This window comes from Schistocerca nitens, chromosome 12 (assembly GCF_023898315.1).
Source record: "Schistocerca nitens isolate TAMUIC-IGC-003100 chromosome 12, iqSchNite1.1, whole genome shotgun sequence".
NCBI classification, from domain to species: Eukaryota; Metazoa; Arthropoda; class Insecta; order Orthoptera; family Acrididae; genus Schistocerca; species Schistocerca nitens.
The window spans coordinates 126,071,157-126,098,272 of record NC_064625.1 but is presented as its reverse complement, the minus strand read 5'-3'; the positions used below and the strand labels follow the sequence as shown (position 1 = coordinate 126,098,272).

The 27,116-nt window shown below is 40.7% G+C and overlaps 1 protein-coding gene across 2 annotated transcripts in view; it reads right to left on the bottom strand.

The window, feature by feature from the left end:
- LOC126215318 (collagen alpha-1(I) chain-like) overlaps window positions 1-27,116 on the bottom strand; it is a 324,350-nt gene that overhangs the window by 7,076 nt on the left and 290,158 nt on the right. For both annotated transcript variants that reach the window (XM_049941998.1, XM_049941999.1), the window contains 3 exons: window positions 21,995-22,200; window positions 10,171-10,372; window positions 882-1,054 (listed from right to left, as the gene is read on the bottom strand). In XM_049941998.1, coding sequence (XP_049797955.1) covers window positions 882-1,054; window positions 10,171-10,372; window positions 21,995-22,200 — 581 coding nt within the window. The remainder of the gene's footprint in view (window positions 1-881; window positions 1,055-10,170; window positions 10,373-21,994; window positions 22,201-27,116) is intronic.

Genomic DNA, 27,116 nt, shown 5'->3' with positions numbered 1-27,116 from the left:
AGGCTTATTCTACCCTATCAGAAGCTGGGCCACCTGTGAAAGCAGCCATATCATGCAGCACCTCTGATGCAATCACTGCACAGCTTTTATATCAGTATGACTACCAATCACCGCCACCATTGAACTGTGGCCGAGAGCATCGCAGACCACCCTGTGGCACAATATGCTGCTGAACATAACTCACTTGATTTCAATGGCTGCTTCACAAGTCAAACCATCTGAAGCTTCCCCTCCACCACCACCTTTTCTGAACTGCGCAGACGGGAATTATCCTTACAACACATTCTCCACTCCAGAAATTATCCCAGTCTCAACCTACAGGAACATATTGTCCCCACACCCACTACTTACAGTTCCCACACACCGTCTATCCTTTCACCTCCTCCTTATTCATGTCCCCTCATCATCATTATATGTGGCCGTCTACCAATCATCTATCCATCCTTTCTCTTCCCTGCTCCTCTCCTTTCCCACTGTCTAAGACCCCCCCTCCCCTCCCTCCCACCCCCACTAACCCAAAAACCTCCCAAGCTGCACCTGCATTCTTCTCATGCCTCAATCTAATTCCTGCATACTATGCTACACAGCGCTCTTCTCCTTCCCACCACCACCCGTATCGTCCTATCTCTCCACCTTCCCTCCAAATGGCCAGGCTGTATCTGCAACTAAAAGTGTCATCTTTATGGTGAGTTGCTGTCTATCCTGTTCCTAATATTGTTGATATTAATGTAAGTTTTGAAACAGCCCCTTATATTTTATCAGCTTCTGGTTCTCTATTTTTAAGAACTTCATTATTTCTACTTACACTCAAAATTCTATATACAGTACTTATACCAGTACTGCTGAAAATCCTCATATTATAAAATACATCAAATATTTACCTTTATGCCTCCCTCGATCTCACTGAGCCACACCTCCTGATCGTGTCCTATGTACGACACCTCTGGTGTCTTCTCCGGGCTCGGTTTGACACACGTCGCTTTCGTGTCGGCGTTGCAGTACACTAAGATGGCATCTCTCACATCACCCTCATTAGGATCTATCCAGTAGTCACCTGTGGAAGACAGGACACAGTGTTAGCATTTGTTCTGACAGGGTGTGAAAGCGATGTTTAGCTTATACAAAAAACTGTCACATGTGGAAATTGCTAATCAACTGATGCTGCAAATTTCATTACGAAAATTTTGCAAGGCAGATGTAAAGCTCATAAAGTATTTTTCATAGACCACTATGGAATTTGTATACTTATAGTAAATAAAATTCACCTCTGCTACAGTATCTTTTATTGAAGGCCATTGTTTTCAGGTGCTTCATCCTCCATTTTCAGGCATCTGTCAAACATGTTATGAAAGGGAAGCAATAGTTGAGAAGGCAGTGAGACACAGTTGTAATCTATGCATCTCATTACTCAGTCTGTATAATTGTCAACAGTCAGTGAAACCAAGAAGAAATTCAGAAAAGGAATTACAGTTCTGAGAGAAGAAATACAAGCTATGAGGTTGGTGGTGACAGTCTGAGATGGCAAAGAGCTTGGAAGATCAGTTGAACAGAATGTATAGTGTCTGGAAAAAAGGTTATAAGATGAATGTCAACAAAAGTAAAATGCAGATCATGGAATAAAGTTGAATTACGAACCTGATGCCGAGGGAATTAGATGAGGAAGTGAAACGCTAGCAGTGGTGGATGAGGTTTGTTATTTGGGTTGTGAAATAACTGATGATAGTCAATGTAGAAAGAACATAAAATGTTACCTAGCAATAAGAAGCAAAGCATTGATATAAGAACGTAGGCTTCTGCGGCCGGTGTCATAGTGATTACAATTCTTGTGGGTATTATGCCGTGTCATTGCTAAAAACTAACAACAGTAATAAACTAAAACCGACGTTTCGGCCGAATTTCAACGGCCTTCCTCAGGGCATTTCTTAAAAAGAGAATATATATTTATTTAGCCTGATCTGTTTACGGCCCTCAAGCCCTCCTCTTACATTGGACCATGGTGTCACACATACAGTACCTTTTTTACATCATAGTTACCTAAGAAATAACAATTTTAAAATAAGAGATGGTATTAAAATAATTTGAGTGTCTGCAGTGACTATGTGAGTAAGTAATACTGGTATTAACTAATAAAGTTAATACTGGCATTACTTCTACCACTGCTGCTCCTGCCACTAATAACAATAACAATAATAATAATAACTATAATGATAGTGGCAGGTATACAAAGAATTTTTGTGTGTACAAAATAGATGTTTCCTGATGTAATGAGTTCTGGGGAAGTGAAATTTGAGGAGAGTGCAACAGCTAAGGATACTGGGGAATGTCATTGGAAAGAAGAATGTACAGGGGTAATGAGTGCATACAGTGATGATGGTAATCATTATTGTTGCTTTCCACGTGGGAAAAATATATCTAAAAACAAAGATGATGTGACTTACCAAATGAAAGCGCTGGCACGTCGATAGACACACAAACAAACACAAACATACACACAAAATTCAAGCTTTTGCAACAAACTGTTGCCTCATCAGGAAAGAGGGAAGGAGAGGGAAAGACGAAAGGATGTGGGTTTTAAGGGATAGGGTAAGGAGTCATTCCAATCCCGGGAGCGGAAAGACTTACCTTAGGGGGAAAAAGGACGGGTATACACTCGCACACACACAACATATCCATCCACGCATATACAGACACAAGCAGACATAAATATGTGTGGATGGATATGTTGTGTGTGTGCGAGTGTATACCCGTCCTTTTTCCCCCTAAGGTAAGTCTTTCCGCTCCCGGGATTGGAATGACTCCTTACCCTATCCCTTAAAACCCACATCCTTTCGTCTTTCCCTCTCCTTCCCTCTTTCCTGATGAGGCAACAGTTTGTTGCGAAAGCTTGAATTTTGTGTGTATGTTTGTGTTTGTTTGTGTGTCTATCGACGTGCCAGCGCTTTCGTTTGGTAAGTCACATCATCTTTGTTTTTAGATATATTATTTTTGCTTTAGTAGATATGTCAGTTACCATCCATCTTCTGAATTTGGAGAGGTCATTTAGTTATCTAATATAATGCAAGGGGTTATTTCAGAATCAGGTTCCCATTACTGAGAAGGACTTCACAAAAGTGGCTCAAAGATGGTGTGCAGCAGAAAGGATTTTGCTCTGATGGGAATGGGTGTTTCTGCTGTGTCATTCAGACAAGAGTGTTCCAGTCGAGGTGAGACACAAGGGACAGTGTTCAATGACAAGACAACGGAGAAGACTGACGTTATGGAAATCTCTGTGCTTGTCCGTATGCAGCCAGGATAGCTGTGCATACAATGGTGAAATGTGATCAAAGAGTCAAACATTACAGATATAACAAAAATTTGTAATTATCAAATATACATTTAAATGTTAGGAAATCTTTTCTGAATGTACCTGCCCGGAATGTAGCCATCTACAGAAGTGAAACTTGAACAATAAACAGTTTAGACAAGAAGAGAATAGAAGCTTTTCAAACAGGTGCAGGTTGCAGTGGCTCTCCGGAGATGAAGCTTGCACAAGATTTCCCAGCTTGGTGGGCTGCATGAAACCAGTCTTCTGACTGACAAAGACAGCAGCAACAATAGCTCACTCATTCATTTGTTGTGTTTTGTAGATCCCATCAAAAAGGAGAACCTTCGAAGGATGTGCAATAGGTCAAGGTATACATTAACATGAGACAAAGACAATCACAGAAGCTTAATCTAATAACAACCTTCTTGCTGAACAATATTAAATGCTTCTTTGTTCCCATTCCGCATCTACGTCTATTTGTCACATTTGGTGGATGATTTTCTTTTGCATCATTTGATATGATTTTGGATACGTGATGTCTTATGAGCAGGTCACAGTTTATGGTAATCATCCTTATCTACAAGCAAGTCTTTAAGCTCCACTTCATATACTTGGTACTTTTGAGGTTGCCCACTTGTGGTTCAGGTGCTGGTTATGTTTAAACATAATGCTTAACTGGCAGAGTTTAATATTAATATACATGTTTGGTTATTGTAAATTCACATTCAAGGTTATCACCTAACATTGGTGTGGTGCTTTTGACTCACAGTAATATAGAAAGTAATGCCAAATTATTAGATCTTATACAAAGTGAGCAACGCAAAATCAAATCCATAATGAAACCATTACCCAGCACTATTTGTGAAAGACTCTCACACAACTAGTGCAACTAGCAGATACATGAGTTACTACTGACTGTTGTAGCTGCTGTTCAGATGGTGACGTGTAAGTGTAGAATATACCTCAGTGCAGTTGTGCTTGAGTAAAATGCCTTTTTCAATCCTGGAGTGGATCCACGTCAATGTTCTCGACAACTGGCAAATGTGATGAACTGTGATTGTGAGGTTACAAGGGATACTGTAATAGTATAACTAATTTGCTGGATGTGGTAATGTTTACTGTGGAGGAACAGTTGGGGGTATAGCAAGCACAAGTCAATATATTTATGGAGTCACCTTCTTGATAAAGAGAGGAGGCCGCATATAACAGTTTCACATGAATTACTAAGTTACATAATTGTCTATGTCTCAGTGCAGAACTTGGTACATATGTTAATAACGTAAAGTGTGCCTGTCTTGCTAATCATTGGATTTTCTGGGTATCTGATCACTGAAATAGGAGTACTCCATAAGCATAAGAGCTCTTAAAAATAGTTCAAAACTCAAATTTAAAGTACAGTAGTGGGGATAATATTTTGGACATTAAATAACATGTTTTATATAAAAATTAAGTTTTAAGGATGTTTGAGAACCTCTGCATAATACGTTATTGTCTTTTATTGTGAAGGTACTGCAGTTTTCGATCTATGTAGAGCAAAATGAGTATTTTGTATGCCACACCTTTTGGGCAAAGAAGTGATTAAACAAAAGAAGAGGGGTGAAACTGCCAAAAAGTGGAGTGCCCTTAAATATGCAAATAATTTGATGATTGTCTACAAAATAATATAAGGAATTTAGTTTTACGTATTTTAATATAGTAATATTGTAAATGGATGATGGCCATGTTTAGAAATAATATAGTTGACTAATGTAGTGTCACGTGACCAGACACAGGACAGAGGATAGGGGACAAAGATGGTGGTCTATTGATAATGGTCTGTTGGTGTGTTAGGGTCGGTGTGGCTAAGAGCCGCCGACATAGTATCACGTGGCCATCAGTTTGTTTTGTGGTTGTGAGTTAGTAAAATAAAAACATTTTCACTCTAAACTGTTGTTGGTGTAAATCATTCGTGAATGATCGTGATTAACACAAATACTTGAATTCATTCACAGCTGTACTTAGGCTGGCTATTTACTCAATATAGGGCGAGAATGCAACTGTGCGCAACAGAACCCCTTTTGCAGACGAGTCATGGTAAAAGGTTGTGTACAAGCCCGAGTGAATCTGCATGATCCTTTCACCATTGTGTGACATTTGCATGCAGTGGGGTAGGTTCAAAAATAAGGTTTATGGATACTGCATGCTGTAAGCCAAAATCACAAAAATCAGCAGGTGGCCATATGTGCATCTCTGCTCGCTCGTCATCAATTGGCTCATTAACAACACTGACCATTCCTATTCTGTATCATTACTGGTTATGAGAAATGGTGAGTCTATGTTGAATATCAAGAGCTCAGATGGCAACCCAGTTCTAAGCAAAGAAGGGAAGACAGAAAGGTGGAAGGAGTATATAAAGGGTTTATACAAGGGCGATGTACTTGAGGACAATATTGTGGAAATGGAAGAGGGTGTAGATGAAGATGAAATGGGAGATAAGATACTGCGTGAAGAGTTTGACAGAGCACTGAAAGACCTGAGTTGAAACAAGGCCCCGGGAGTAGACAACATTCCATTAGAACTACTGATGGCCTTGGGAGAGACAGTCCTGACAAAATTCTACCATCTGGTGAGCAAGATGTATGAGACAGGCGAAATACCCGCAGACTTCAAGAAGAATATAATAATTCCAATCCCAAAGAAAGCAGGTGTTGGCAGATGTGAAAATTACCGAACTATCAGTTTAATAAGTCACGGCTGCAAAATACTAATGCGAATTCTGTACAGACGAATGGAAAAACTGGTAGAAGCGGACCTCGGGGAAGATCAGTTTGGATTCCGTAGAAATGTTGGAACACGTGAGGCAATACTAACCTTACGACTTATCTTAGAAGAAAGATTAAGAAAAGGCAAACCTACGTTTCTAGCATTTGTAGACTTAGAGAAAGCTTTTGACAACGTTAACTGGAATACTCTCTTTCAAATTCTGAAGGTGGCAGGGGTAAAATACAGGGAGCGAAAGGCTATTTACAATTTGTACAGAAACCAGATGGCAGTTATAAGAGTCGAGGGGCATGAAAGGGAAGCAGTGGTTGGGAAAGGAGTGAGACAGCGTTGTAGCCTCTCCCCGATGTTATTCAATCTGTATATTGAGCAAGCAGTAAAGGAAACAAAAGAAAAATTCGGAGTAGGTATTAAAATTCATGGAGAAGAAGTAAAAACTTTGAGGTTCGCCGATGACATTGTAATTCTGTCAGAGACAGCAAAGGACTTGGAAGAGCAGTTGAACGGAATGGACAGTGTCTTGAAAGGAGGATATAAGATGAACATCAACAAAAGCAAAACAAGGATAATGGAATGTAGTCAAATTAAATCGGGTGATGCTGAGGGGATTAGATTAGGAAATGAGACACTTAAAGTAGTAAAGGAGTTTCGCTATTTAGGGAGCAAAATAACTGATGATGGTCGAAGTAGAGAGGATATAAAATGTAGACTGGCAATGGCAAGGAAATCGTTTCTGAAGAAGAGAAATTTGTTAACATGGAGTATAGATTTAAGTGTCAGGAAGTCGTTTCTGAAAGTATTTGTATGGAGTGTAGCCATGTATGGAAGTGAAACATGGACGATAACCAGTTTGGACAAGAAGAGAATAGAAGCTTTCGAAATGTGGTGCTACAGAAGAATGCTGAGGATAAGGTGGGTAGATCACGTAACTAATGAGGAGGTATTGAATAGGATTGGGGAGAAGAGAAGTTTGTGGCACAACTTGACTAGAAGAAGGGATCAGTTGGTAGGACATGTTTTGAGGCATCAAGGGATCACAAATTTAGCATTGGAGGGCAGCGTGGAGGGTAAAAATTGTAGAGGGAGACCAAGAGAACAATACACTAAGCAGATCCAGAAGGATGTAGGTTGCAGTAGGTACTGGGAGATGAAGAAGCTTGCACAGGATAGAGTAGCATGGAGAGCTGCATCAAACCAGTCTCAGGACTGAAGACCACAACAACAATGACATGCTGGCATAAGGAAAAGAAAGGAATGGTTGAGCTCAAACAAAGCAGCAACCCCCTGTACAATGAACTGCGCACACCCATGAAAGATAACATTTTGCATCTGATAGCACAATGACTGTGTGATGTTCTATGAACTGCTTCCCTGAGATGTAACCATCCGTGCTGTCATTTACTGCCAACAACTGAGACGTCTTGCACATACAATTCCAGAAGAACGACCAGGAAGAATGCGTGAAGTGATACTACTCCACGATAAGTCCCACTCACCTTCTGCTAGACTGTCAAAAAACACTGTACAGGAGTTGGGAAGTCATCCCGGACACACCTTATTCATCGGATCATTGCACTCTCAGATTTTCACCTTTTCTGCTCTATATCAAAGAACCTTCAAGGAACTTCCTTTCTGTACGAAAATATCCTCCGAACATGGCTCGATGAGATCTTTGCCTCAAAACCCCATCATTTCTATGGTCACAGAATCAGAAAGTTAAGTGAAATAGAACATATGACTAAAGTCTGTGTTATGTTGTGTTTATTAAACTTATGAAAAATAGTATGATCTTATGCACCAACTCAATAATTCAATTCCTAATACATGGTGAGCACCATAAAACCAAACCCATAATGTAACTGCTGCAGAATTGGTAAGGCACACTGGAATGAAATATTATGAATGATATGGAATTTAAATGATGCAGTTATTAACATTACTGCAACAAAAGATGTTCAAAATGATCACTCTGGGCATCAGTGCACTTTTGTGCTTGACTGATACATTGAGAGTTGTCTGACCAAAAACGCTGTTATGAGTTGTGTTGACTTCTTGTGGAACATTCAAATTCACTCCATCAATATAGTGGAGATCAGGTATGTAAACTCTCTCTTTTAAGTAGCCCCAAAGGGAAAACTAACAAGTAGACAACTCCAGAGAATTTGGAAGTACTGTCCACTGCAGACACTTGTTCATTTGTGAAAGTTGCATAAATGTGATTCAGTGAAATGTTTCATGCATGAAACATTGTCCCTACAGGTTAGAAGAAGCTGTTTCATTTTTTGATGTCATGTAATTGTGTATAGATTCTTCAAAAATTGTGAGGCAAACTTGAATATTTACAGTCCAATTACAAAATATTGGTTCCTTATAATTACTAGAATTGGAACACCAAACACCAATTTTCTCATCATGAAGTGGATTAATTTTCTCATCGTGAAATGGATGCAAAAATATCTCGTGAGGATTCGACACCAGCCAACACTTGATGTACTATGAATTTACCGAATAAATGATACCATACCTCATCTGATGTAAAATATGACATTTAGTCTGTCTGTCCACTGAGGACATTTTCAAGAAGCCAGTTGCAATAATCAATTTGTTTTACCTCATCTGATGTGAAATATGACATTTAGTCTGTCTGTCCACCGAGGACATTTTCAAGAAGCCAGTTACAATAATCAATTTGTTTTGGTTTCTTTGTCTACTTCAGTCATTACACAGTTGTAATGCAGTTTTGTTTCAATTTTATTTTGAGAAGCATTTTACAAGAAGACACGTAGTTAACACCATATTGCTGGGATAACTCACATACTGATTTTTTTTGACAGGCAGTAATCTCCATTTCAGTACCAGCAGTGACCTATTAGAGTCCTAATGGAATGTTGCCCATTTTGTTCTGCATTTGAAATTGAACCTCTTGTATGCCACTTTTAAGTAATACTACTTTTCATGGGGGTACTGGCACTCAGAAATTTATCCATAAACACTTGATAAGTTTCTTCAAATGATGGAAAATGAATATAGACCTGAACTATAGCTATCCTCTCCCAAACTGAATAAAGCATTTTACACAAGCATAACTGCACTTATAATACTGAACTGCAATGAAACATATACTGGACTGACACATCACTGTCTGACAAGCAGCAGCAACAGTCAGAAGTAACATATACAACCGCTAGTTGCACTAGTTGTGTGAGAGTCTTTTACACGATCTTCATAAAACCCCAAAGGTCTTGCTGAACATGGAGAGTCACTAATGTCAAAACGATCCTCCTTAAAACAATTTGATATGAGACACTTGAGATCTACAGAGCTAGGAAACAACCCCAAATTGGTCTACAAAAGCACCTAAGCTACAGTGCATGCACACTGTGTGATATTTTGGAATATCCTCTCATTCTCTTATATCACGAGTTTATTCTGCATTTACAAACAGTCAAATTGATATTTATTTAGGTTAATTTACCTCACAATTATGTGGATTAAAGTTCACTTACATTATTGGCAGTTTTTACGTGATGTGCAGCTGTTGGTAAAAGCATGATAAATCAAGGAAAACGAGATGACTAATCATGAGTGAGATGCTGATAGCCTATGAGAATGGCATTTTTCATTTCTTTTGCTTCACAAAGTAAGTGATATTTTTTTTCACTTATAGGACTAAGTTTTGATATTATTAGTATACATCGTACAGATAACATATTTGAAAATTACTGATAAATGTTTCTGACAACAAACATTTTGAATATCATTGTGGCTCATCTTTAAGTGCACTTCAGCACACTTCTAGGATTACAAAAGTGTTGCAATTTTTAAAGTGTACTTTTGGTCTCCACAGTTTTTCGCAGCATACTAGTACCCACACTGGTTTGTGTGTTCATGTTGCACAATCATATTTACAGTCTTGCTTGTCAAACATACTTTGCTGACCCCCCCCCCTTTTTTTTTAACTAATAGAACTGCATCCATCATACCAGTCTTCAGATGGAAGAAAGTGACACTTTCGTCTGCACGCATCGAGGTAATGAGACCATTCCTTGTAAACTAGTTTTAAGTGCTGACATAGGTAATACAATACAGGTTCATCTGAAACTAACCACTAGGCTTATCTGGATGTGCGAGGAAGAGATCCCTGCACGTTTTTGCCGGGAACGACTTCTCTCCGTCAGGTTTCTTGAAGCGCTCGAATGACCTCTTCAGGTGTTCGTAGGCTTGCATCACCAACTCGCGACGTGACTCTTCACTGATGTCCTTGCTGAAGATTCGGGCCGGCTCATCACCGCTCAGTGGGTCAGGGCCCTGTGAGCATCACATTGCACAAAGTAAATGAGTTGTCCAACTGTGGTATTTTCTTCCTTTTGTTTACAAAAACAAGGGTGCATTGTTCATGTTGTTAAAGGTGTATGATTCAAGGTACAAGCATTAGTCACAAATAATAATAATAATAATAATAAGTTTCAAAATAGCTATCCATAATTATTGGTAGCAAAACAGTTTATTTCTAGTAACAAGAGTTTTACAACTAAATAACTGAGCTTATTTGTCTTTTTTTATGGTTAGATTGGGAAATTGATGGAAAAGGAAGAGTAGGAGAAATGATTCGAGACTTCCTTAAATGGATGTACCAAGGTAACATAAAAAGAAAGGTTGTGCAAACATGAAGATGTATAGACAACAATAATTTAGAGTGTTTCTTAATTTGGAATTCCTTGTTTACCTTTGAAAGTTCAAAAAAATTATATAATTAGACACAATGGTCCACCATTTTCTTTGTATCTATTTTTTTAGATATCCAGTACCCACTACATTCTTTTCAGTGGTTTGGTACATTCTGATAAGAGCCTAGCATTAAGCCTGAGGTCTTCTTTAAGAGTCCAAAATTAACACATTGCTTCTTCAGTCTTCCTGCAATTCATTTCAATTTACTGTGAGCTAAATTTGGTTCATTGCACTTTTGATCATAGGTCTGTTCAGTCGCATAAGAAACAATTTGCATGGTCTTGTACAGGGCACAGACAGAGTAAAGTAATGTTTCGTAAGAAGAAAAAGTTGCAGAGGTTTGGCAATGTGAGAACAAATAGTACAGATGTACGCTTTTCACGTTAACAATATGATGACACAAAACAGGCAAGTACGAGGTGCATTCAAGTTCTAAGGCATCCGATTTTTTTTCTCCGGACTCTAAAGAGATAGAAACATGTGCATTGTTTTAAAATGAGGCCACGTTCATTGTTAATACATCCCAGAGATGGCAGCTCCGTACGGCAGATGGAATTTTACCGCCAGCAGCGAGAATAAGAACTGTTTTAAATGCTTAAATTGGCGACGTTTTCCTTACTTGCACAGCGTGCAATCATTCATTTTCTGAATTTGCGTGGTGTGAAACCAATTGAAATTCATCGACAGTTGAAGGAGACATGTGGTGATGGAGTTATGGATGTGTCGAAAGTGCGTTTGTGGGTGCGACAGTTTAATGAAGGCAGAACATCGTGTGACAACAAACCGAAACAACCTCGGGCTCGCACAAGCCGGTCTGACGACATGATCGAGAAAGTGGAGAGAATTGTTTTGGGGGATCGCCGAATGACTGTTGAACAGATCGCCTCCAGAGTTGGTATTTCTGTGCACACAATCTTGCATGACGACCTGAAAATGTGAAAAGTGTCATCCAGGTGGGTGCCACGAATGCTGACGGACGACCACACGGCTGCCCGTGTGGCATGTTGGCGAGCAATGTCGACGCACAATGTCAGCATGAATGGGACTTTCTTTTCGTCAGTTGTGACAATGGATGAGAAGTGGATGCCATTTTTCAATCCAAAAACAAAGCGCCAGTCAGCTCAATGGAAGCACACAGATTCACTGCCACCAAAAAAATTTCGGGTAACCGCCAGTGCTGAAAAAATGATGGTGTCCATGTTCTGGGACAGTGAGGGCATAATCCTTACCAATTGCATTCCAAAGGGCACTACGGTAACAGGTGCATTCTACGAAAATGTTTTGAAGAACAAACTCCTTCCTGCACTGCGACAAAAGCGTCCGGGAAGGGCTGCGCGTGTGCTGTTTCACCGAGACAACGCATCCGCACATCAAGCTAACGTTACGCAACAGTTTCTTCGTGATAACAACTTTGAAGTGATTCCTCATGCTCCCTACTCACCTGACCTGGCTCCTAGTGACTTTTGGCTTTTTCCAACAAGGAAAGACACTCTCCGTGGCCGCACATTCACCAGCCATGCTGCTATTGCCTCAGCGATTTTCCAGTGGTCAAAACAGACTCCTAAAGAAGCCTTCGCCGCTGCCATGGAATCATGGCGTCAGCGTTGTGAAAAATGTGTACGTCTGCAGGGCAATTACGTCGAGAAGTAACGCCAGTTTCATCGATTTCGGGTGAGTAGTTAATTAGAAAAAAAATCGGAGGCCTTAGAACTTGAATGCACCTCGTAGCTCCCAGTGAAAGTAGAGTAGTTATTGGATACAACTTCTGCCTTTTATGCAAAACACTTTTTATTTTTTTCTCATTACCCAACCATGCTTCAACATCTCTGTGCCATTCTCAGTGAGTTTTGTTTATTGAAAAACTGTAGGTTGTAACTGACCTAATGAAACGAGGCCTAAAAACAGTTTTTGTTTGTTTTTGTTCTCATCTCGAGTTTACATTACATAGTTTTGTATTACCATCTGTATGGTGCCCTGCACTGATAGCTTGTCATCTGCAAACCAAACAATGTAAATGTGAATTTTATCAGTGAGTTTACACCTCCCTTGATTTTTTATAATGTGATTTTGCTGTAGCAAAATGTCTTATGTATATGTTTGTTATTACTCTCATTTTGTTGTGACAGATCCTTCTTCTTTCACATTCTGAGAACATTGTACACAAATATTAAATGTATTTTGTATAATTTTTGTTTAACAAATGGCTTTTCACTTCGCAAAATGTGGTGTAAACAATGTTGTTGTGTGTCCTAGCCCTGTCAGTGTTCATTTGTTCCTGAGCAAGTTTGGCGCTGAATTTCAATTTTGTTTACTTCTCTCTCTCTCTCTCTCTCTCTCTCTCTCTGTGTGTGTGTGTGTGTGTGTGTGTGTGTGTGTGTGTGTGTGTGTGTCTGTCTGTCTGTCTGTCTCAGATCCTTTAGCTGTTTGTGTTGCCTATTCGGCACATTTCCTTTAATGTGTATATTCATTTAAAACTTGTTTGCCTTCTGTATGTGGAAGTTCTTCTATTGTTAACTTGTGGTAGAGGCTGTGGCTGAATTTCAGAACTTTTAAATCTGTTCCTATTGTAGTTGGTTGTTAGTTGTGGGCTATCAGGTGGTCAGCAAATGTGCTGAAGATACTGTTACCTTTTAGGGCTCTGAGTTGTTCTGAGTATCTTGTTTTAAAATTCTTGCATATTTGTCTGATGATACTGACTGGCTGATGTTGCATGTGATTCATATATACCTGATCTGTAGAATTTATCTGTGTGTGCCTCCTTTGTCCCAAGTTTTTTATTTGTTATGTTGTGTTGTCTGTCCTATACCCTATCTGAAGTCCCTGTTTCTTCAATGCGTCACCTGTTCTGTGAACAATTTTGGAAGATGATTATGTGCCAGTTTGTTTTGCGTATGTGTTGTTGCACTGTTGTGTCTGGCACGTAATCATTGTTTTTGTGTTGTGTTGTTCTGTGTTGTGTAAGGTTTTCTGTGTGTGTGTGTGTGTGTGTGTGTGTGTGTGTGTGTGTGTGTGTGTGTGGTGTGTTCATTCCTTTTCTGTTCACAAATTTGTTGGTTTAACTTCTCTATCATATGGGTCTTGTAACCATTTTCCACTCCTATTTGTTTTATTGTGTTTAGCTCCTGTGTGTAATTCTGTTTGCTTATGGATGTTCTGTTCAATCTGTGGAGCATGAATCTGAAGCTTGCTTGCTTGTATGCCAGCAAGTGGCCCAATAACATTGTAAGTTGTGATGCTATCACTGCAGGACATCATACAGATGATGGTACTGCAAAACTGTACAATGTAAGATCAAGGTAAGAACAAAAACGCACAGAAACTATCTTTAGGCCTCATTTTGTTACATCAGTTACCCAACCTAAAATATGTTCACTTTTTACAGTATTTTGATAAACAGAGCCCATTGATGATGGCACAGAATGCCAAAACATGTTCAGGTAAAAAATAAAGTAGGTTTATCACAAGCACAGAGCTTTTAAGAACTGCTTCAGACTGGGGCAAATGAGTAATCCACAAGAAAATACAAAAGAAAATTTTGGAAAAAAAGTGCAAGTGCAACAGGAACAGATAGTGGGGCTATGGTTGGTAGATGACAATGACAGTTCTTGTAGCTGGTAGTAATTTTGAGCAGTGAAAGGGAAGAGGTGGAGGCGAAGACAAAGGTTAGAAAATGTAAAGCAACCATCGAAGATATTTGGTTTAATACGTTTGAATAAAATGAAAGCTAAATGTAAACACTGCAGCTTACGCTTGACTATGACCATTACAGATATCAGTGGAAACTACAAAATGCAGTATGCAGGCAGAGTTATAATTCCTCCCCTTATATATTTTAATTTGGTGGATTTCTGTCAATTTATAAGGCACGGTCAGTTGTCTAAAATCAGAAGACAAGTAACTATTTTAGAAAAAGGCTCAAAATTATATGGATGCTTTTGTTGCATGGGTGAAGAGTAATATAAACACTTTTTTGCTGGTCATGGGCCACAATGTTAGTTCAATTTTATTAGACTGTGGCACGTATCCCAATCACCATAAGATACACTGAACACAATAAGGCAAGCGTATGCAAGCAGTAATGACATGATAACTTAGCATGAGAGTAGCATGGCAGGGTTTAAACAGGCACTCCGCTGGAAAACAAGCCTTCGGCCATTAAAACACGTTTTCTGCTGTGAGAGAGTACCACATGTTACCCAAAAGTAGTACATACAAATTGTTCATGACTTGTAAATGGATATAAGTACACCTTGTGATGGAGGTGTATAATCCTGTGAAATGCATGATGGGAAGAATAAAATATGTGAATGGTTGCAGTATTGTGTTTTCATCTGAAAACATGAGAGAAAGAATTAGTGTATCATAGTAAGAAATAAAAACAGGTATTGAGCTAAAGTGTCTGTGGGATGTTTATGGTTCCTTGTAGTTATCAGTTGCACAGTTTCTTAAAAACAGTACACACAAATATTTTTGCACTATAAAAGCAATCAAAAATCCATTTTCTCTCTATAATGTTCATGAGGTCTTCAGTTAAGGGGAGTTGGAATGCCGGAAAATGGAAAAAATTCACATTTTCAGTTTTTAACCTTATAACTTAATTTGAAATTTTCTGCTTAAAATGGTGCAAAATTTGTTAAGAAATTCCAATTGGAAGTATTTTTATTTAATTTTTCAAAATTACATGTGCGCCCAGCAAAGTTACCCATCTTGTGATTTGTACACATTTAAATCTTCGCATTTCCGAAAACATTACATATAGAAGGCTGTGGATTTCACTCTTCAGTTGTAGAATCTTTGATCCTTCCATAGGTACCATTGTTTTTACGACTAGCTGTGTTTATTGTTCAGTTTTTGATCTGTGAGTGTTTGTTTTGAGCCTCGAGTTTAGTTTGTCGCTCATTTGGAGTTTGTTATCTGTCTTGTTTTGACTTTCAGTGGTGAGTGCGTAGTTTCTACGATGCCTAGGAGTGCATCATTATTTAAAAAGCGAAAGTTTCGCGGTAATAGATTTACAAATAACGTTTGTTCAAGTGATTCTGCTTCAGCACCTGTTGATGCTGGTGAAAGTTCTGACGTTTGTACAGCTGAGATGTGTGAAGGAGACACGCCCACCAGTGCATCAAAAAAGAAGTTATCAAACTGTGCAAGTGAAATTACAGATGAAGCTTCTAATGAACAATATGTTTTAGTCGACTTTCCTGTTTTTACTGAGTTTATGAAGAAATGTTTGTGTTGTAATCTTTGTGGAGGTTCTTTTGATATGAACATAACAAAATCTATAGGACTTTCCTGCAAAATTGCTATAGTTTGTGCCAGTTGTGAAAATGAGACCTGTTTTTGGAGCTCTAAAACATGCAGTAGCAATTTGTTTGAGAGTAATATCAGGCTAATGTATGCAATGAGAGCAATTGGTAAAGGACATACTGCTGCTCAAACATTTTGTGCCATAATGAATCTTCCACCTCCACCTGCTAAAATTGACAATTACACTGAAGTGATAGGAGATGCTGTTCAGTCTGTAGCAGATTTATCAATGAAAGCTGCTGCCAGTGAAGCAAAATATATAAATGAAGGAAACCCAGATATCCCTGTTGCTTTTGATGGAACCTGGCAGAAAAGGGGTCACACATCCAAAAATGCTGTTGCTACTGTTACTAGTGTGGACAGCGGTAAAGTTTTGGACTATGAAGTGCTCACTAAACATTGTTACCATTGTGCATCTGGTAAGATAGAAGCAGCTCACATATGTAGCAAGAATTATGAAGGTACGAGTGGAGGCATGGAGGCTGCCGCTGCTGTGAAAATGTTTAGCAGATCAGAAAAAGAACGGGGAGTATTTTACACAAAATTCCTTGGAGATGGGGACTCCAAGGCATACAAAAGTGTTACAGAATCCATGCCATATGTCAATAAGACAATAACTAAACTAGAATGTGTCGGTCATGTTCAGAAACGAATGGGCACTCGTCTAAGGAAACTGAAACAGAATCTGAAGGACAAAATTTTGTCAGATGGTAAAACCATTAGAGGTCGCCTGTCAGATAAAATTATAAATGAATTACAACAATACTATGGTATGGCAATAAGAAATAATGCAAATAATTTGCAGGAAATGAGACAAGCTGTATGGGCCACATATTTACATCGATCATCAACTGATGATAATCCTCAACATTTTGCTTGTCCAGATGGTCCTCAGTCATGGTGCAATTATAGAAAATCTCAAGCTACTGGGGATCCTTATCACCATAAAAATTATATTCCATTGGCTGTTATGGAAGTAATTAAACCAATATATAGAGACTTGGGGCATCCTGATCTTCTGCGAAAATGTCTTCATGGTTGTACCCAGAATCAAAACGAGTCGTTCAACAACCTCATTTGGACTCGTGTACCTAAGAATGTATTTGTTGGGATAAAAACATTGAAATGGGGAGTCAGTGATGCTGTTATTTCATTCAATGATGGTCATATGGGTAGGCTAAAGGTCATGGCAAGGCTCGGCATTGCTCCTGGTATCAACACCATCAGAGGTCTTCAGCTTCTGGACAGCGTGCGAGTAAGGAAGGCTCAGTATGCAGCTGAATTTAATACAAAAAAAGCAAGGGCAGCAAGGAGAAGAAAGCTTCTAGGTGAAGAAGAAGAACTAGAAGATGACCCTGATTACTCTGCTGGACACTTTTGATAATAGAATAAAAGGTATTTGTGAATTTTCATAATAAATTACTTTAATCGCATTTTCTGGCATTTGACATTTTTAGTGTTACATGTACCTTTATCTCATAAACCACTCAACCAACAACATTCAAATTTTCAGAAATGCTGCAAAACAGTTCAAAGAGGCCACTGAACTAGAATCATGACAAGAACTGGCTTATTCTCTGAACTAGGGAAGTTTATGTTATACTTTTTCCAATAAAAAATGGCTTAATGGTAAAAAATTCATAAATACTATACCAACAAAAAGAAAACATTGGTTCTAGTTCAGTGGGCTCACAATATATGCTGAAAACCTCTGCCAGAATTTCAAAGTTCTGAAGATAATAGTTCCAAAGAAAAAGGTACACAAAGTTAGCAAATTTAACATTGGCGAGATAGGGCATTCCAACTCCCCTTAAAAGAGCGGTTTCATGCAGCCTACTAAGTGAAAGAGTCTTCATTTCAGCAAAGCTTTTCTTAATATTCATCTTATAACCTCTTTTCAAGACACCATCCATTCCACTCAATTGCTCCTCTAAGTCTTTTGATACCTCTGACAGAATTAGAATGTCATTAGCAAACCTCAAGGTTTTTCCTTTTCCAAATTTCTCCTTGATTTCCTTCACTTCTTGCTCAATGTATAGATTGAATAAAATCTGAGATAGGCTACAACCTTATCTCACTCCCTTTTCAAGCACTGCTTCAACTCATGACTTCAGTCTTGTTTCAGTACATGTTGTAAATAATCTTTCACTTCCTTTATTTTATCCTACATTTTATAGAGTCTGACACTTAAATAGACATGTCAATGTTATCGCCCACTTACAGCACAACAAAGTGAGGGATCTGTTAGTTGTTGACAGTTAGAACTTACAATAGATAATGGTATTCCCAGTGAAATGGCAGCAAGGGATAAGAGGGAACGCCATTTTGCACTCTGTGTATATGCCTGGAGGCCTTATTCATTGTGCTGAATAGGCTATTCCAGCAGTCATTGGGGGAACAGAGACAACCAACTGTAAATTGTGGCGCACATTGGAACAAACAATCTGCAATGGGAGGCCGTGAACCTCCCTCCCCCCTCCCCCCTGAACAACCAGGGAAAAAAGAAAATATAGTGCAATCAGGTGTTTTTCTCCCCCTCCCCCACAAAGAGAGATTTAACAGGGTTGGAACTGGAACTTTATTATGGCTACATATCAGTCACCAGAGAAGGCTGAGCAGGAGACCACAGAATTTTGAAGGAACTCACAATCTGTGCCATTGTTTCCAGTACTGACTTCAGACTCATCGTTCCTACTCACATGGCAGTCTTGAAGCACAGATTTTTAAGGTTCTGTGACAAGCTGGGCTGCAACTTCCTATATTTTTGCCGTAGGTTTTTGAACTGTAGTGTCTCCCTAAGTGGATCAGAGGTGCACTATAAATCACAGGTTGTTATCCACATAGTTGTGTGTGTTTTGGGTGCACACAAGGGCTTTTTAGCTTAGACAAGCATAACCTTATGTTGTCCATGTTGGGTTGTTTTTTTAAGGAAACAGTGACTGTTTTGACAATACTAGTTCAAATAAAGCAATTTATCTGTGTCAGTCACATTATTTTTCTCCCACAACACATTTCGAGAGTTTATACTCTCTTCTTTCAGGTGGAAAAAGAGGGATATTTCGTTACACGTGTATCAGATGGATGCAGCTAGTTGTTTGTTTTGGTTTCATTTTGAATCTATTCCAGTGCACAGAACCCTGCAGTTCACTGTATTGTTGAGAACATTATTTTTGTTGAAGGCACCTATGAAGCATTTATAAAGCGGCAGCAATGACATTATCTACATCTACTACATCTACATACATACTCCGCAATCCACCATATGGTGCATGGTAGAGGGTACCTCATCTCACAACTAACATCTTCTCTCCCTGTTCCACTCCCAAACACAACGAGGGAAAAATGACTGCCTATATGCCTCTGTACGAGCCCTAATTTCTCTTATCTTTGGGGTCTTTCCGCGAAATGTAAGTTGGCGGCAGTAAAATTGTACTGCAGTCAGCCTCAAATGCTGGTTCTCTAAATTTCCTCAGTAGCGATTCACGAAAAGAACGCCTCCTTTCCTCTAGAGACTCCCACCCGAGTTCCTGAAGCATTTCCGTAACACTCGCGTGATGATCAAACCTACCAGTAACAAATCTAGCAGCCCGCCTCTGAATTGCTTCTATGTCCTCCCTCAATCCGACCTGATAGGGATCCCAAACGCTCGAGCAGTACTGAAGAATAGATCGTATTAGTGTTTTATAAGCGGTCTCCTTTACAGATGAACCAGATCTTCCCAAAATTCTACCAATGAACCAAAGACGACTATCCGCCTTCCCCACGACTGCCATTACATGCTTGACCCACTTCATATCGCTCTGCAGTGTTATGCCCAAATATTTAATCAACATGACTGTGTCAAGCGCTACACTACTAATGGAGTATTCAAACATTACGGGATTCTTTTTCCCATTCATCTGCATTAATTTATATTGATCTATATTTAGGGTTAGCTACCATTCTTTACACCAATCACAAATCCTGTCCAAGTCATCTTGTATCCTCCTACAGTCACTCAATGACAACACCTTCCCGTACACCACAGCATCATCAGCAAACAGCCACACATTGCTATCCACCCTATCCAAAAGATCATTTATGTACACTCCTGGAAATGGAAAAAAGAACACATTGACACCGGTGTGTCAGACCCACCATACTTGCTCCGGACACTGCGAGAGGGCTGTACAAGCAATGATCACACGCACGGCACAGCAGACACACCAGGAACCGCGGTGTTGGCCATCGAATGGCGCTAGCTGCGCAGCATTTGTGCACCGCCGCCGTCAGTGTCAGCCAGTTTGCCGTGGCATACGGAGCTCCATCGCAGTCTTTAACACTGGTAGCATGCCGCAACAGCGTGGACGTGAACCGTATGTGCAGTTGACGGACTTTGAGCGAGGGCGTATAGTGGGCATGCGGGAGGCCGGGTGGACGTACCGCCGAATTGCTCAACACGTGGGGCGTGAGGTCTCCACAGTACATCGATGTTGTCGCCAGTGGTCGGCGGAAGGTGCATGTGCCCGTCGACCTGGGACCGGACCGCAGCAACGCACGGATGCACGCCAAGACCGTAGGATCCTACGCAGTGCCGTAGGGGACCGCACCGCCACTTCCCAGCAAATTAGGGACACTGTTGCTCCTGGGGTATCGGCGAGGACCATTCGCAACCGTCTCCATGAAGCTGGGCTACGGTCCCGCACACCGTTAGGCCGTCTTCCGCTCACGCCCCAACATCGTGCAGCCCGCCTCCAGTGGTGTCGCGACAGGCGTGAATGGAGGGACGAATGGAGACGTGTCGTCTTCAGCGATGAGAGTCGCTTCTGCCTTGGTGCCAATGATGGTCGTATGCGTGTTTGGCGCCGTGCAGGTGAGCACCACAATCAGGACTGCATACGACCGAGGTACACAGGGCCAACACCCGGCATCATGGTGTGGGGAGCGATCTCCTACACTGGCCGTACACCACTGGTGATCGTCGAGGGGACACTGAATAGTGCACGGTACATCCAAACCGTCATCGAACCCATCGTTCTACCATTCCTAGACCGGCAAGGGAACTTGCTGTTCCAACAGGACAATGCACGTCCACATGTATCCTGTGCCACCCAACGTGCTCTAGAAGGTGTAAGTCAACCACCCTGGCCAGCAAGATCTCCGGATCTGTCCCCCACTGAGCATGTTTGGGACTGGATGAAGCGTCGTCTCACGCGGTCTGCACGTCCAGCACGAACGATCTCCGGATCTGTCCCCCATTGAGCATGTTTGGGACTGGATGAAGCGTCGTCTCACGCGGTCTGCACGTCCAGCACGAACGCTGGTCCAATTGAGGCGCCAGGTGGAAATGGCATGGCAAGCCGTTCCACAGGACTACATCCAGCATCTCTACGATCGTCTCCATGGGAGAATAGCAGCCTGCATTGCTGCGAAAGGTGGATATACACTGTACTAGTGCCGACATTGTGCATGCTCTGCTGCCTGTGTCTATGTGCCTGTGGTTCTGTCAGTGTGATCATGTGATGTATCTGACCCCAGGAATGTGTCAATAAAGTTTCCCCTTCCTGGGACAATGAATTCACGGTGTTCTTATTTCAATTTCCAGGAGTGTAGATAGAAAACAACAGCGGACCTACCACACTTCCCTGTGGCAACCAGATGATACCCTCACCTCCGATGAATACTCACCATCGAGGACAACGAACTAGGTTCTATTACTTAAGAAGTCTTCGAGCCACTCACATACTGGGGAACCAATCCCATATGCTTGCACCTTAGTTAGGAGTCTGCAGTGGGGCACCAAGTCAAAAGCTTTCTGGAAGTCAAGGAATATGGCATCCGTCTGATACCCTTCATCCACTGTTCACAAGATATCACGTGAAGAGGCTGGTCGGGGCAGCTGGCAGCCCACCGACTTACCTTGCTCTGCCCGGCGGCGCCCTGTCCCAGGATGGCAGCCAGAGCGGCGGCGTCATAACCCAGAGACTCCCCAGGAGCTCCCGGAGGTCCGGGCGGCCCGGGAGGTCCCGGGGGTCCGTGGCGACCCTCGTCTCCGGGGGGACCCCTGGGCCCGGGTGGTCCGGAAATCCCCTGCGGCCCGGGAGCTCCGTCCCTTCCGGGTGTCCCTGGAAAAGTGTACAGGTACAGGTTTATTTTATGATATTTGCAGAGTCACAAGAATTACTCGACAGCTAATACACTGCTGGAAAAGGAGATACTGTCAGGAAAGACAGTGTCAATTTTGATGCGATGACAGCAGTATGCTACCTGGAAGTTAGTAAATGCTTATATGAACAAAGTATGTGAACCTCCAAAACTGATGTTAAGTCAAGAAAGTGAAATGCTACAGGGTGGCACAGATAAAAGTAGCCTGAGTAAGTTTAAAGGAAATGCAGTGAAATTACGGAAACAAAGAGCTGAAATAGACTTACCATTTATTTACAAAGAAAAATACAGTTAAAAATACATTTATGGAAGATACTGAAAGGGACCTGCAACACCGATACACAGCTGTGCACGTCCAAGCGTATTCAGATACACTTGGCGTAAAGTTCAGATACTGACGGTGGAGACTTCACGGCTGATGCTATCTTTAAGTTCCTGTATTGTGTGTAGATTTGTTTCATAGACCTCGCTCTTGTGTCACATGTTGTTAGATCTCGTGAATGTGGTAGCCATAAATGTTTGCTGACAGTTCATTCCTCAATGAAGACAGGATGGACTTATTCCAGAGATACCTAAGACGTGTGGCGTTTTACCCCATCTTGTTGGAAGAAGCAGTATTGTCTTTCACTTTCAGTGTGCCTAGCACAAAATGTATCAAAAATTTCCATACACGCAACCATGCTGAGCGTAGTGTCAAAAAATATCAATGATGCACGTCCCTGTTACAGCACATTGAACTCCGATTTTTTTCATCACAGAGTGATTGCTGACATACAGTGTTAGGGTTCTCTGTTCCCCAGTACCTCATATTCTGTGAATTCACATGACCAGAAAGATGAAAGCATGCTTCATCACACACGATCTAATGGAAAGGGTCTAACAAGCCATTGTTGATGTTACTGAAAAACCACATTCTGTAATCAACATGTTTCTGACTGTCATCATCCGTAACTGGTGCACAACCATCACGCGATATGGCTTCAAATTAAAGACTTTTCAATAGCCGATGAGAACTCTTCCTACTTATATGCACTTGCTGGGCCAATTACGTGTAGACTTCTTTGAGCTCTGACTAATTCTTCGGCGAATGACTGCAATAACCTCTGGTGTACAAACTGAAGGAATTCTTTGTTGTTCTACATTTTGCACAGATCCGTATGTGTGCCAGTTTTTAAACAGACTCTGTATTGTTGTCTTCCTCTATCCAGATACACAGCTCTGAAAATTTCACTCATTCCTTAATCGAACCTGTTTTCACATGTGCTTCACAGTTTCAATTTTTTCGTCTATCAAGAGTCATTTTGCAGACCACAAAGAGAAGCATCTAGCTTCACTCGAGCAATAAACTGAAATAATGATAGACAAATGCTATCATTTATTGCATAAAACTGTCCATTTTCTGCTTTTAACTTCACTATCCTGAATTCGAGTGTAGGAAAAGGGAGAGAAGGAAACGTAGTAGGTGAATATGGACTGGGGCTAAGAAATGAAAGAGGAAGCCGCCTGGTAGAATTTTGCACAGAGCACAACTTAATCATAGCTAACACTTGGTTTAAGAATCATGATAGAAGGTTGTATACATGGAAGAACCCTGGAGATACTAAAAGGTATCAGATAGATTATATAATGGTAAGACAGAGATTTAGGAACCAGGTTTTAAATTGTAAGACATTTCCAGGGGCAGATGTGGACTCTGACCACAATCTATTGGTTATGACCTGTAGATTAAAACTGAAGAAACTGCAAAAAGGTGGGAATTTAAGGAGATGGGACCTGGATAAACTGAAAGAACCAGAGGTTGTTCAGAGTTTCAGGCAGAGCATAAGGGAACAATTGACAGGAATGGGGGAAAGAAATACAGTAGAGGAAGAATGGGTAGCTTTGAGGGATGAAGTAGTGAAGGCAGCAGAGGATCAAGTAGGTAAAAAGACGAGGGCTAGTAGAAATCCTTGGGTAACAGAAGAAATATTGAATTTAATTGATGAAAGGAGAAAATATAAAAATGCAGTAAATGAAGTAGGCAAAAAGAGATACAAACGTCTCAAAAATGAGATCGACAGGAAGTGCAAAATGGCTAAGCAGGGATGGCTAGAGGACAAATGTAAGGATGTAGAGGCTTATCTCACTAGGGGTAAGATAGATACTGCCTACAGGAAAATTAAAGAGATCTTTGGATATAAGAGAACCACTTGTATGAACATCAAGAGCTCAGATGGAAACCCAGTTCTAAGCAAAGAAGGGAAGGCAGAAAGGTGGAAGGAGTATATAGAGGGTCTATACAAGGGCGATGTACTTGAGGACAATATTATGGAAATGGAAGAGGATGTAGATGAAGATGAAATGGGAGATACGATACTGCGTGAAGAGTTTGACAGAGCACTGAAAGACCTGAGTCGAAACAAGGCCCCCGGAGTAGACAACATTCCATTGGAACTACTGAAGGCCTTGGGAGAGCCAGTCCTGACAAAACTCTACCAGCTGGTGAGCAAGATGTATGAAACAGGCGAAATACCCTCAGACTTCAAGAAGAATATAATAATTCCAATCCCAAAGAAAGCAGGTGTTGACAGATGTGAGAATTACCGAACAATCAGTTTAATAAGCCACAGCTGCAAAATACTAACACGAATTCTTTACAGACGAATGGAAAAACTAGTAGAAGCCGACCTCGGGGAAGATCAGTTTGGATTCCGTAGAAATGTTGGAACACGTGAGGCAATACTGACCTTACGACTTATCTTAGAAGAAAGATTAAGGAAAGGCAAACCTACGTTTCTAGCATTTGTAGACTTAGAGAAAGCTTTTGACACTGTTGACTGGAATACTCTCTTTCAAATTCTAAAGGTGGCAGGGGTAAAATACAGGGAGCGAAAGGCTATTTACAATTTGTACAGAAACCAGATGGCAGTTATAAGAGTCGAGGGACATGAAAGGGAAGCAGTGGTTGGGAAGGGAGTAAGACAGGGTTGTAGCCTCTCCCCGATGTTATTCAATCTATATATTGAGCAAGCAGTAAAGGAAACAAAAGAAAAATTTGGAGTAGGTATTAAAATCCATGGAGAAGAAATAAAAACTTTGAGGTTCGCCGATGACATTGTAATTCTGTCAGAGACAGCAAAGGAGTTGGAAGAGCAGTTGAACGGAATGGATGGTGTCTTGAAGGGAGGATATAAGATGAACATCAACAAAAACAAAACGAGGATAATGGAATGTAGTCGAATTAAGTCGGGTGATGTTGAGGGTATTAGATTAGGAAATGAGACACTTAAAGTAGTAAAGGAGTTTTGCTATTTGGGGAGCAAAATAACTGATGATGGTCGAAGTAGAGAGGATATAAAATGTAGACTGGCAATGGCAAGGAAAGCGTTTCTGAAGAAGAGAAATTTGTTAACATCGAGTATGGATTTAAGTGTCAGGAAGTCATTTCTGAAAGTATTTGTATGGAGTGTAGCCATGTATGGAAGTGAAACATGGACGGTAAATACTTTGGACAAGAAGAGAATAGAAGCTTTCGAAATGTGGTGCTACAGAAGAATGCTGAAGATTAGATGGGTAGATCACATAACTAATGAGGAGGTACTGAATAGGATTGGGGAGAAGAGGAGTTTGTGGCACAATTTGACCAGAAGAAGGGATCGGTTGGTAGGACATGTTCTGAGGCATCAAGGGATCACCAATTTAGTATTGGAGGGCAGCGTGGAGGGTAAAAACCGTAGGGGGAGACCAAGAGATGAATACACTAAGCAGATTCAGAAGGATGTAGGTTGCAGTAGGTACTGGGAGATGAAGAAGCTTGCACATGATAGAGTAGCATGGAGAGCTGCATCAAACCAGTCTCAGGACTGAAGACCACAACAACAATCCTGTAAGTGTGTGCCAGTTGGTTGTATGGAAGGAGCACAGTAAGGCAGGATGACACAGTGATGTCAGAATGGCAAAAAGGAACCACTGTGTTCATATGTAGCCATGACCACACCGAGAATGAACTTGCCAAATTTGTCAGTGTATCGATGTGGACTGTCCACCATCCGTACGAGGAATGGCCAACCACTCGCAGCCATATAATGTGGTATTATGAGAATGGTTGTGAAAAAATTGGTTTAAAACCTTACACGAACTGCTGCTGTCAGTGAGTAGAGGTTGATCTCAACCAGTTTCCAGGGCATTATAAAGGCAACTAACTGTTATGGAAATTGGAAGTAAAGTTCTTCATTAAAGATCGTTGCTCACAGGAGCAAACTGAGGTGCATGTCTTCTATCAGACACACAACACAGAAACTGGATACTAGCTGACTGGAAATTTTTAGTGGGATCTGATGAGCTGTGTTATCACCTCTTTTCAAATTATTTGTAGGAAAAATAAAACAAAACCTGTAATGTTTGAATGCAGTATTACTAGTGCCCTGCTTGACACAGTCACGTCATTTAAACATCTGAGTGTAATGTTGCAAAGTGATATGAAATGGAATGAGCGTGTGAGGCCTGTGGTAGGGAAGGCAAATGGTTGACTTTAGTTTATTGGGAGAATTCTAGGAAAGTGTGGTTCACCTGCAAAGGAGATCGCTTACAGGGGATGCTGGTGCAACCTATTCTTGAGTACTGCTCAGGCATTTAGGATCCATACCAGATGAGATTAAAGGAAGACATCAAACCAATTCAGAGGCGGGCTGCAAGATTTGTTACAGGTAGTTTTGAAAAACATGTAAGTGATACAGAAATGCTTCAGGAACTCGAATGGGAATCCCTGGAAGGAGGGCGACTTTCTTTTTGAGGAACACTACTGAGAAGATTTAGAGAAATGGCATTTGAAACTGACTGCAGAACGATTCTGTTGCCTCCAACTTACATTGCGCATAAGAACCATGAATATAAGATA